Genomic DNA, 12,930 nt, shown 5'->3' on the forward strand with positions numbered 1-12,930 from the left:
AGCTATTTCTTGATATCTAAAGCACAGGGGAAAAAAATACTTGTGTAGCATTGCTTAGTTGCTTTAGTCACCGATGCTAAATGCAAAAAAGCATTAATAAGTACATTTTGCCTTTCTATTTCTAAAATAGTGAATGCACCATTTAAGTTGACATTAATGTCTGCCCTATAATGAATGATAGAGATTTTGTGTCAAATTTGTGTTCATGTTTTTAGGTATCACTGAAATTTTCACAGAATCACCTAAATGAAAACAATTCTTGCCAAGTTGTTTTTTTTTTAAATTTTTGACAGATTACTTCTAAAATTCTGCTACCAAGTCACTGCTAAATGTAACCAAACAGTAAAATGTTAGACGGCAGTTAATTACTTAAAAAAATGTTTTGAGTGGAAAAAAGCTTTTGGCTACGTGTGAGATGAAAAATGTAACTTGGTAACATTCTTTTTAGTGCTCAGAGACAAGTGCTGTCATTGACTGGTGTTTACCATCCGCTCAAAGTCTGTAACCATAACACCGACCTGTTCATGGAAAATAACATAAATTAAAAAATAATAATGATTACCCAAGAATGAACTCGGCTCTTCTGATGGGTTTGGAAACATTATTTTTAAACGGGAAACATATTTTTTTCATAGGGATCAAACTAAAAAAGAAATCTAGATGGACACAAACATTGCACATTAAATGCATGCCACATTAAAATTCACACCACTACTATTAAGAATAAGGCAAATATCAGTATTACTTGGGATTTTTGATAGTAAAACTAATTAGAATATCATGAAAAAAGTTCCTTTATTTCAGGAAGTCAATGAAAAAGGGTGTTGTATGTATTAAGCTTTTATTTCTATTAATTTAAAAGATTATGGCTTACAGCTAATAAACACTCAAAATTTAATTTCTCAGAAAATGATAACATTAAATAAGGCCAACAATATATTTTTTAAATGTATATGAAGGAATGGCAGCATTCGCAGCACACTGAAAAGTGTATATGAGCTACAGAATAGGCACTTAGTATACGGTCTTTGCAATATGCTGTGCTTGGTTTTCCTCTGTAGACTGCAGTTATTCCTGTTCTTTGTGCACCTTTTTCTACTCCACTTTTTCCTTCCACTCAATTCTCCTTGAATACAGAACTCTGTGAACAGTGAGCTTCTTTCGAAACATCCTTTCGTGGCTCACCAAACGTGCAAAAAGTCAATCTTCTGGACAACTGTAAAGTCAGCAGTCTTCCCATCATTTGTAGCTCGTATATGGCAGTTTCTGAGGAACTGAATTTTTGGTTTTCATCAACTGTAAGCCACAGTTTTCAAAAATAACAGAAACAAAACATTAAATTATATCACTCTTTGTTTAGCCAATCTGTCAGTTTTTATTTGTGGAATTCTTAAATTAAAGTATTTTTGTGATAATTTTCTAATGATTTCCACCGAACTGAAAGTTAGCTGTCCTTCAGGAGTCTAAACCTGCAAATACCCATGTCATAAGTACTCATAAGTACCTACGAAAATCAACTTTCCAAAGATTCCAATGATACATTTATATTTCATTATGTTAATTATAATTTCTGGAACTTTTAAGAGTAGGAAAGGAATATATTTTTGTTCAATATGGAGATCTCAAGTGTCCCTTGTGTGCAGGAAATCAGCTCTCCAGGTCCACCTCCAAGTTTCTGCTACCTGCTGTCGGGTCATCAGAGATCAGTAGAGCCCAGAGAAGGGCAAACCGTTTCACCACTCTACCTTCACCCAGCAAGCCGGACCCTACGAGACATACTGCATGTGAGCACTTCAGCTCAGCAAACACACAGAAGCATGTGCATACAGAATCTTAATACCTTGTAACTTTTTTTATCCCTCAGAGTGAGGCCAAATCCTGTTGCTGCAGTTTTATTGCCACGGTTTTATACAAAAGAATGCAGGTATTTCTTCCTTCAGTCTCAAACCACGAAAAGACATTGATTTAATCTCTTTTCAGCTACAAAAAGAGCAAATATTAGGTCTCCCAAGCCCCTTATTCATCTTGTTAAGATTATTTAAACTAACAGACTGATAAGGTTGGACTCTGACGTAGAGAGCAGAGCTCCTATCGCTCTGTTTGACCATCTGTACGAGGCTCGGCCATTCCTCATCACTGATTGGCAAGAACTTTAACCTTTGACCAACACGAGATAGTAGCTCAGATCAAAGTGATGGACTTTAGCACACTCACACCACTTTTTCATGTTATCGCCCTAGTAAACCAGCATTGTGTGCAGCCTCTTGAACGAGTGATCTTGTCAAAGAAGTTGCTTTTTTTTTAAGATGCAAATTGTTGTCATCCAGTTTCTGCTTTGTCAACTTTGGTCACGTAATATTTCCTTTAAATTCTCTTTGTAGGTCATTGTGTTTCTAAGTAATTCATTTTCTGCCTTTGTGTGCTGTTCTGGTTGGACTTTAGAGCACTGATGTAGGCCATGGGGAGGTGTGGTTGGTGCTGACAGACCCCAGTCTTCAGGAGGAGCAGCCCGAGAGGCCATGCAGGCGAACAGTGGCTCTGTGTGTGAGCACTTCCTGTGTTCTCACTTCCTCTGTCCTCGAAGCACTGAATTCCCCTGCCGTCTGTGAAATGTCGTTCAGAGATGCCATCAGAGAACATGGTAGAGTTTTGTAGCGTCCTATCGAGGGATTTGTGTTTCACCACACATGATTGTGTGCACCAAGTTCTCACACTAGCTGAGAGAAATCAAGACTTGTATTTGAAATATTCTCAACTTTATATTTGTATTAGAGAAGGAGTAATATTTTAACAATACAATATTATCTACTACTTATGTATGATCTGCTTATTACACTGCCACATTAATCAATGACAAGTTTACGATAGCTAGTTTAATGGAGTTTGTACTTTTAAATTAGGTCAAGTATATTCAGTTGGAAACAGAAGCTACATACGCTGCTTAAAAAGACACAAGGAAAGAACATTATTGGAAAATATTGAAGCTGCATCTCTAGACACCAGTCAGGAAGCTGATGCATGGGCACAAGTTGGCTACTCCAAAGGACCATGATCCAAAGGATGTGAACGAATTACACAAATTGTCACACTTATTTTTGTATTCAGAAAAAAATGTTTGAGTAATCCTACTTGCAACAGGAAGAGTTTAGTTTGATTTAAAGACAGCTGAAGTAATAGGTTATGTGGCTCTTTGTTCAGTGTACGCAAATATGTTTTTTTTAAGTGTATGTGCAGTTGTCGATAAAGAAACGAATCCCACCGAAACCGCAAGGGGGGAGCTCAAACTACTTGTAGGCTGATAAACAGGTAGAACGCTTTATTCCAGCTGTAATTCTTGTAAATGTAAAAGTTTCTGCAGACTACATGCATTAGTCAGAAAAACAAGGGGTCAAAATACTGTCATCAGAAAGGAGAAACTCACTTGAATTTTGTAAAACTATGTTTTGTTTTGTTTTTTTACTTCACCACACCCCACTTGCTCATTTCCAGGCAAGTTGGAGACTTTAAACAAGCTATGAAGCGTAATTGCTGTGACAGAATCATTGGTTATAATTTTATTCTTGAAAATTACAATTATTTATTCTCGTAATTGGAACCTCTCCTGCAGTAGAGGAGTGACCTAAAGGCTGCAGATGCAATTTATGTAAAAAAATCTCTGTCTTGAATTCCCGTAGCGGAAATACACACAACAAATGACCAAACTAAGAAAAAAAAGTCCAAAGTTTATTAATGAAGTTTCCGGGGATGAAGCTTAGCATAATCAAATGTACCTTATTTTCCGGACTATAGAGCGCACCATACAATAAGCCTAACCTACAAATTAAAAAAAAACAACAACAAAAAAACACTGGAAACGTACATATATAAGCCGCACCGGGCTATAAGCTGCTGGTATCTCCGCCGCTCTCAGTTTTCTGCAGGAGAGGGCAGCGTTCTAATAAATTTGCTGGATTTATTAAGGTGCAGCCCTCCGTCTCCAACACCGAACCATGGTTTCGTTCACGCCAAGTTTACGTGCAGCGGCTCTATTTCTATCCTGTACTGCCAGATCGATAGCCCTCAACTTAAAAGCTGCGTGAATTTGATATGAGTTTCAAGGAATTTCTCCGTCGTGCGTAGTGCTAGCATGTGCTTGTTCTAAATGAAAATTAGCACTTTCTTCTTTGATTTCCAATTTTGACTTCCAATGATTCACTTCCTGCTAAAGAGCCCCCTGGCGGTTGAAGAAAATCCACAGAAAAGCCGCACCGGACTATAAGCTGCGTGGTTCAAAGCGTAGCAAAAAAAGTAGCCTCTTATAGTCCGAAAAATACAGTATCTTTCATTTGAAATGTGAACTGCCAAGGAGTTGAAACTGCTAGATGAGTGAAACGTAATTCTGGGACTGTTTCGCCAGCAGGAGATGTTCAGCACCTACCACAAAACTAAAGACTTGTCACAGCAGAACACACCCACACCATCAGACAAGGTTGCATACATGTTGTTTAGACCCCCTGGAATAAACCAGCAGCCAAGCACGGAAAGGTGTTTTTTCTTCTTTTCTTTTGTTTTTTTTACATTTGAGCAGCGTGAATAACAAACTTCAACCCACATTTTTTGGAATAACTTCAGGGAGCTGGTATTACTCACCGGATGCACATTGACAAGTGCAACTTCTTATTTCCCCAAATCTTTGCAACCAAGCAAAGTTAGCTTGAAACATACAACCTCAAAAGCCACATTTATGGGAAATATTGAAGTTTCATTTACTAGAGTAATGTGATAAGCAAAAAGTGTTCCCTTGCTTTTTTCCAACGGTTGGACAGCAGTTAATAAGTTGAGTTGAAGACATTTTGTTTTAAATTAGGATTCAGGGGGTGAACCTGTCAAAACCTTTCTACCTTTTGAACCAAGAGTTGCATGGGTGTAAAAGGTCAAAAAAGGTTGTTGCTCCAGGGAAGGGTGTGAGAAAAACAATTTAATATTGCGAAGCGATTTATTATTTTTTTTTGTTACTTCCTTTATCACTGAATTTTAATTAATCCAACTTTTGGTGTGAGGAATCTCACTGCATCTAAATGAGAGGCGATGTGTGTTATGTTTGCAGTAAAGTGTTTTTTTTTTTCTTATTTGCATATTTAGGTGTGCTCCTCTGTGCGGAGCAGTCTGTCATTGAAGTGTATTCAGTACAACCCAAGAGTAGTTTTCAGACCACCACAAGGCAAGACTCACTTTCCAGCTCTGAGCCCCAGGTGAAGACTCTGCCTCAGCCTCTGAGACTGGATTCCCTGAGTTTGGAGACCGCACCCAACTCCCTCTGTAGTCTCACAGGTCTGTCTTCCTGCCTTTCTCTCAGTCCAGTGGTTTTCCATGCGACTCCTCTCATCTGATTTCTGCTGCTGAACCGGCCCGACTTCATGTTCTCTCTGTGTGGGGAAATAAAAAAAAATAAATCATTTTTATATTTTTACAACTTTACAGCACAAAAAAGAGCTTTGATGTTGCTTGCAGGCAACTGTGATGTGATTTGTTGCTCCGTCTCTGTCCTCGGGGCGTCATTTTGAGACACAATGTAGAATAAAACTCATGAAATATTGTAGAGTTTCTGTCCATTCCCACATATTTTGCAGGAAAGTAAGCATATGTGGTCCCCATGATTGTTTGAACATCTGTTGTGACAATGATGTAGTTAGTTTTCAATAAATCTTTAATCTCTTTTTGGACACAAGCAGTATCAGTTTGATGTTTTAATCCTTTTTTAATGTTTCCTCTCATCAATTATTAGTTCCTCTTACTGCAATTGCTCATATAGTAAAAGAAAAGATTTTCTATTGTGTTGCAGTCTTCTGACTCATCTGCTTCAAATCCCATCGAAATGCTGCATAACGTCTTCCTGGTTTCTAATTATGTAAATGTGGTTTTGAAGCCTGTAGCAGATAATAATCTGCATCTGCTGCCTTCACGTCACATCTGAGAGCAAAGATCACATCGTGAACCCACTCAGCGTTGGCCTTTCCGGCCATCCATGTTTGATCAGGTGGTCGAATGAAAATAAAACGCACTGTTTGCACTTGTGCACAAATTGTACCTTCTGGAAATTACGAGCAAAGAAAGGGGGGGAGGGGGAAGCTCAAAAGAGTAAGTCGAATAATTTCTTATCGGTTTTTTGCAATTGGTATCCTGTTTAAGGTTCCATGTTTGCAGTGTTAGGCAGCAGCTGTGGTTGTGAAGTGAGTTGTTTTTAGGTGGGGAGAACATTTCTGCTTTTATCGCTACCATCTTCGATTAAAAATAAAAAGGATGCTGTTATCTCTTACGCCCTGTCATAAACGTACAAACACTTTAAAGCCAATGCTTAGATTGTCTATCAATGTTCTTCTTGCTTAGCTTTACAAAAACAGGCAATGTAAATTTATTTTTCTGAAACTTCCAAACCATTCGTTGGCCATAAATGTTAATTTGTCATTTTGCTTCTGTGTATCAGGGGTGATAATTGGTGTAGATGAGAATGCAGCTTATTCTTGGCCAGCTTGCAATCTTTGTGGAAGTGACAACTTAGAGGTGTCAGCAGAAAAGCCGTAAGTTTTATTTAACAAACTAAATGTCATAGTGAGAGCTCTCCAGCTCATTTAAGTTTTTGTTTTTCTTTCTACAGTCAAAACTTCCACTGCATTTCCTGTAAATCGACGTTGGACAAGCCGGACACAAAGATTCAACTGGAGGTCTTCCTCAGCTCCTCCTCATTGAGCAACTGCACCTTAAAAGTTAAGGTAGGATCATTAAAGAACTAAGCTGAAAAATATAAATGTCTTATGGCAAAACTAAGTTTACATTGATGTTGCTGAACAGTCAGGGAAAATAACTGGCAACCACCCATGAACATGATTTATAATTCTACCTGAAAAGAAAACGACTTAACATACGAACCTGTCTACTTTGCACCATAAAAGCAATGACAGTTAATGCGTCTAAAAACTGGTGCCTGTTTTTGACATGAGCATTACCATTCTTTTCTCACTGAGTGAAAAAAGAAGTTGCATCCTGAGTGATTTTTTAATTTTCCGTAACTTTTTTTTTTATGCATCATAAAAAATCCGTCTAAAGAATGGCAGCCATTTAATGTTGCTGAAGTTGGTATCTGTTATATAGTGTCTCATTATTTTAAGTGATCTAGACAGCACCTGATTGTAAGTAGTACTTACAGTGGTCAAACCTCAACTTGGTTATTCTACATAAAAAAACAAAAACTCAAAAACATAATTTTCTATCTTTTAAACCTTTTCTTAAATGTGTTTCTTTTTATGTTTTTGGTTTTTTATGCAAAGACTGACTTGGATTGAGAGGAGCAGGGAAATCTCATTTATTCTCTCCCTGATTTAGGTTCTTCAACGCAGTGTGAATTTTATCCAAAAATATATCAAACTTGTTTTATAAAACACAAGACATGAACAATAAACAGATTTGGTCTTATTTATCCTGATAAATTGTTTGAGAAAAAACTTTTTTGTGTGTGTTAAGGGCTAAATTGGGGAAATGTACTGAGAGGTGGATGAGTGTTAGAAGACAGAGGAAGGCGCTCACCCAAATCTGCCACTAATAGCTTGAAAGTTTGTTTTACATGTCGTTGTGTATATAGTCCAGGTTAAGTTCCTGCCTCCTTATTACAAAACGTTATCTATCTAAAAATCTTTAAAGCCATTTGACATGAGGACTCTTGGTACACGCAGGTGTTGCTAATCTCGTTGACTAAAACGTTTTAAGCTAATAAGAGACTTTTCTTTAAAGTCACTTGCAACACCTGCATTAACCCTCTGTTTGAAGTGAAAATGGCTGCTGAGGTGTCTCAATCTGAGATGTGTTCATTTCTGACAAAATACCCGCTTTAAAGTCTGGTGGCTGTTTTCTGTCGTCTGTAACGACCGTTTTAGATTCTCTTTTTTTTCCTTGCTGTTGCTTAAACTGATTTTAATGGCTTGGCTGATTTTTTAAAATTTATTATTATTATTATTATTATTGTTATTATTTTGTAATAAATTGAACATAGTGAACTAGCTTATTCTACCTGTTTGTTTGCTAAGCAGTTCTCTTTTTAAATGTGTGCATAACTTAGGAACTTTTTTACATTTTGTCATAACAACCACAATTATTTTTCTATTTTAATCAAATCTGGAAAGTCTGTTGTTCATATGTATTCACCCACCCTTTACAAAACTTGTGGATTTACTGTAGAACCACTATTAACAGCAGTGGATGTCTTTTTGGAAATGTCTGATCAGATCTCTAAACTGCATGCAAATTGTTTAAATGCTTGCCATTTTCCTTTGCAAAATAGCTCAGATGCACATGCAGTTTGTCTGTAAACAGTAATTTTCAGGTTTTGCCACAGATTATAAATTGAACTTGAGTCTGAAAACTGACTGGAGAAATGCATCTTTGTGCATTTAGTAACATTGTCTTGTTAGACGATCAACCTCCACTCTTGCCTTAAGTTATAGTGGCTGCAAAAGAAATGTCAGTTTTCCACCACAAATCTCACCAAAGAACCTTCACATGTTTGCTGTATCCCCTTCCTGGCTGGTTGCAAACTTTAAATGTGACTTCTTACGTCTCATTTTAACCAATTGGCTTTCTCCATGGCACTGTTCTAGGATAAGCCATACTTGAGTGAGGGCATGACTAGTATCGTAGCACTAGTAATTGCTTACATGTTGACATATTCTTCATGCCTGTAGTTTTTTTTTTTTTAAAGAATTATCTCCATCTTGGCTGTTACTCTGATTAGTGCTGCAGCTGGGTGGCCTTTCAGTTTAGGTGGTCAGTCATTCTTCAGAAGGGTTGCAGTGGTTCCATTCCTACTCTTTACTACAATGTACTACAACTTTCTCTTTCAACTGACCTGTCTGCTGTGTTCCTCTGATCATCATGATGCCGTTTGTTTGATAATGTTCTTTTCAAAGAACAGTTTTATTTATGGAAAGACTAAATCACACACAGATGAACTTTGTTTAGTAACTATGTGACTTTGGGATGTTATTAGTTACTCTGGGTTTTATTTATTGGTATAAAAGATTAAAGGGGACTGAATATAAATGCACTGCTCTCCTTTCAGTATTTGAAAAATTCATGTTTTTATATATAAAAAAGTTGATTCAAACTTATAACAGTTCAACAACATGTGAATTTTGTCTAAATCTGAAGCTGCTGTCTTTGGCAGAAAAGAAAAATATATATTTTTTAATCTTTTAGCACACGATGGCAGAAGTGTAGATTAAACCTTTGACCAGACAATCATCTGTCCTGTAGTAACCCATAAGTGAGACACTGAATCATTCCATGTCACCTCTCCATAAATGTTACTCATAAAGCGTTTGAGTTCTGCACTGTAAAACAAAGTCTTGATAAACGTAGCTTTGTGCAGAGGTCTTTCAGTGACAAAGAACTTGGTGTAGCTATGCACAGTTCAGTGAGACAACCAGTAAAAATTATCAGCGTTCTTATCGGCCTTCTCATATTTTAAGCCCTTCCAACCATAAACCAGCAGAGAGACCGCAGTCTGTTGGTGCAGCATTTCTTTTTCCCATTTACAATGCAGCGGTGATAATTAAAAGGGCATTATTGACTTCAGCATGTTTTAATCTCTCCGACAGCTGCAGCAAAAGACGATCATGTCGATCCTGAACACGCCCGTGCTGGAAAGCAGTGAGGTAGGTTTACTTATCAAGCTGTTACATAAGTTGGAGCTAAGATAGAAGGTGCACAGATTTTTTTTTATGTCAATATATCCTTTAAAGTACAGTCATTTGTTCCTGTAACTGTGATAAACGCTCTTCTTTGTTGAGTGAAATGACTGGCTGGTTATTGATACTGTTCACAGCCAGATTTGTGACACAATCCTCCACCCTCTCTTTTGTTTTGGGGGATTTGAAGTTTGCATGCGGTTTATAGGTTTGGGTGTTATTATTCACTTCTTACATAAACTGCAGGTGGAGGAGCTGTTCCTCATCAATGAAAAGCAGTGTAATCCCAGTGTTTGGATTAATGCTTTTCTTCATGCATGAGTTGTGTGGACAGTTTTTAATCACCACTTTTGTACTTATCCGATGTGAATAATACAAATATGACATGCATACTTCATTTCAATAGACATGCACTAAAAGTATCTTAAGAGATTTGCATGATCGTTTGCTTCAGCTCCAAGGGTACGATGTGGAGAGTGTCTTGGGAAAAGAGGTGGGTCCCATGGCCGTTTATGTCCGAGTCGTCACAAGGAAGCCTGCCCAGTGGATGGGCCTGGAAGAGATCTGCCTCCAAGCCTGCTGATAGCAAGCCTCAGACTTTGACTGGCTCCAACAATCTGCACACTGGGCCTTGGTCTGAGCCAGTTTATCCTCTACTCCCCCTTCCGAAGGCCTCCTCTGACAGCTTGAGGCTGTTCTGAAGAGAAGGGGGCTGCAAAAAGACAAGGTCTTGTTTGTGTTAATGATATGTGATCCTGTGCAGCAGGAGTTGACAGCCCAAGGGTAGACCAGTGGCATGCAGGCTGTCAAACCAGCCCATGTGGATCATTAACTGTGAATGAGTCTGAGTTTTGACTTTAAAAGAATTATTTTCAAACTGTTCTACCTTTGTATTAAAAAAAAAAACACTGACTGTCAATAAAATGACTTATTTTTGCTGACTTTGCTTTGTGTTTCCTGCTGCATTTCCTTTAACACCAATTTTCATACAGACTGCTCACAGACCACAATCCTTTCACTTTATCATTGTTTCTTTATTACAGATTTTTAAACATATTCTCAAGGTTTTATACAAACTATATAAAAGATCATGCTCTGGCTCTTATACAAAGTTAGAAATTATAAAACATGTACCATATCAGGTATGACATCATGTAAATGCAGTGGTAAAATAATTTATAACAGAAAACAATCCCACAAAAAATATGGCAGCAACAACATATTTTCCAGTGCCATTATGGTAAGCTTAATACATCTGGTACAGATGGTAAAGACAAGTGTCTATTGAGGTATGTCTTCTAAAAGTCTCACAGTTCATAGAAGATAAAGTGTGTCACCGGCCCTCTGAGCTCGACGAGCCTGCAAACGAGGCGCTGGGCATCTGTTTAAAGAACTCTCGGAGCCCGGTGAGCTCCCTGGTTAGCTGCTCGATGGTTTTGTGGAGTTTCTCGTTTTCGTTGCTCAGTTCGATCATCTTCTGCTGCATCTCCAAGTTGCGTCTCTTGGCTTTGTCCCTGCTTTTTCTCACTGCAATGTTATTCCTTTCACGCCTCTGCCGATACTCCACGCTGAACCTGTCCACCGACTTCTTCCCCTTCTCCCTGCCCATCTTCCTCGGGGACGGCTTGGCGGAGACGGGCTCCGGGGTGGTCGGCGGAGTCGGCTGTCCCGTGGGGAGGCTGACGGAGGTCTGGGCGCAGGTCTCGATCTGGGAGGGCAGGGATGAGGACATGTCGCTGTCGCTCCAGTCGGACTCCTGCTTGATCGGGGCGCAGAACGCCCCCTTCTCCGGCGCGCCGTCCTGCTTGGCGTAGACAGTCGACAGCTGCTGCTGCATCATGCCGCCGGGCAGCACGGCGCTCTGCAGGTTGTAGAAGTCCGGCTTCTCCTGCTTCACGGTGTTGAACAGGTCGAGGAAGAGCTCGTCGTTGCACAGCTCCAGGTTCGGCACCGACGTCATGGAGTCGATGTACTGGCTGAAGTCGATGGCGCTCTCGTCGTCGTACATGGCTGGAGTGGTGGTGCTCAGCTCCACCATGGTGCTCTCCTCGCCCACGCCGTCAGCCCTGCTGCCCGGCTTTGAGACCCCCTGCTGCGGCCCCCCAAGCTTGGTGCTCTCGTAGAAGTTAGCAGGCTCCATCGCCCAACTCATGTTGCATTGTGGGGACACGCAGTGAGAGTCCAGGCTGTATATATCACACATGAACCCTGCTGGCTTGTCCACGTGGTTAGAGAATTAAAAAACAAAAACAACTTTTGCAAAAAAGTAACCCACTGCTGTGGCAACTCAGCTGCACGACAACCTTGCAGATTTTCTCTCTGCAATTCTTCAAGTAAATAAAAATCTCGGATGGCTTTCTTGTTCCTGCACTTCGACTGTCAGGATGCTGTCAGTGTTATCTTTGCGGACTGTCACTTCTCTGAGGCAGCTCTACTTTCGCGGAGTGTTTTGTATCGTTCCCCGCTGACGTCACACACGCCGCCCTCTTACGAGCCACTCAAATCCAAACACGGGTCACGTGGTACCTCGTTTGAGTAGGTAGGGGGCATGACGCTCACACCGCCCACTTTTTACTATGACCGTATGAATGGTTCAGGGTTGTTTACATAGTGCAGGATGTGCTCTGTCTGTTGGGAACAGGATTAAATTTATCACCAGGAAAATTGGCAGAGGAATTATTCAGCTACAAAAAAAGTATTATTGCTGTAATGATGCAAAAAAAAAAAAAGAAGAGAGAGAGAAAGTTTAGAGCCAGGGAGGGGCAACTACGTACACTCTGCACGTTTTACAAAGACAAGTAAAGACAGTCCTGAAGGAGACAAACAATCCTCCGAATCTCCCATCCCATTTCTTCATTCATTGGCCTTCAGCAGAACAGCTTCACTTGTTTCAACATAGCAAAACTAATTTAGCACAATTGGGTCCTGACATGTGTTCTGATGTTTACTTTAGTTCTGGCAGAACATCTTGTCATTGTAAAAAGGGTTTATGAAACGCACACATGAAGAGGAATCAGCTGATTCACTTACAGGACCTTATTGAAAAGTTGATTTTTTCTTTTTTATTTGCAGCAAAAGTCAAAAAGTGTATTCATTACAGTTTCTACATATGTATTCATTGCAGACGTGTGACGATTACACCATGCAGCTAATTTAAAAGATAAACTTATCAGAAAATTAAATACCAGTGGAAAGAATATTTTTTAGATGCGCT

General features: G+C 39.3%; 2 protein-coding genes across 2 annotated transcripts in view; one reads left to right on the forward strand and one right to left on the reverse strand.

Moving 5' to 3' along the window:
* The window catches only part of spidr (scaffold protein involved in DNA repair), a 44,371-nt gene extending 33,440 nt beyond the window's left edge, over window positions 1-10,931 (forward strand). Inside the window, exons 13-20 of the mRNA XM_032565827.1 lie at window positions 1,644-1,784; window positions 1,865-1,924; window positions 2,443-2,641; window positions 5,122-5,310; window positions 6,464-6,557; window positions 6,635-6,749; window positions 9,627-9,683; window positions 10,171-10,931. Of these exons, the coding sequence (XP_032421718.1) occupies window positions 1,644-1,784; window positions 1,865-1,924; window positions 2,443-2,641; window positions 5,122-5,310; window positions 6,464-6,557; window positions 6,635-6,749; window positions 9,627-9,683; window positions 10,171-10,299 (984 nt within the window). The 3' untranslated portion in view covers window positions 10,300-10,931. The remainder of the gene's footprint in view (window positions 1-1,643; window positions 1,785-1,864; window positions 1,925-2,442; window positions 2,642-5,121; window positions 5,311-6,463; window positions 6,558-6,634; window positions 6,750-9,626; window positions 9,684-10,170) is intronic.
* On the reverse strand, window positions 10,730-12,152 carry cebpd (CCAAT enhancer binding protein delta). Its single transcript, XM_032565825.1, has one exon. The coding sequence runs from the start codon at window positions 11,917-11,919 to the stop codon at window positions 11,050-11,052; it is 870 nt and encodes a 289-aa protein (XP_032421716.1). The 5' UTR covers window positions 11,920-12,152; the 3' UTR covers window positions 10,730-11,049.
* Between the last annotated feature and the right edge of the window lie 778 nt (window positions 12,153-12,930).

Source organism: Xiphophorus hellerii, chromosome 6, assembly GCF_003331165.1.
Source record: "Xiphophorus hellerii strain 12219 chromosome 6, Xiphophorus_hellerii-4.1, whole genome shotgun sequence".
NCBI classification, from domain to species: Eukaryota; Metazoa; Chordata; class Actinopteri; order Cyprinodontiformes; family Poeciliidae; genus Xiphophorus; species Xiphophorus hellerii.

Bases quoted from the DNA above. Each gene is read 5' to 3' on its own strand.
- cebpd (XM_032565825.1), bottom strand. From the start codon at position 11,919: ATGTGTGATATATACAGCCTGGACTCTCACTGCGTGTCCCCACAATGC.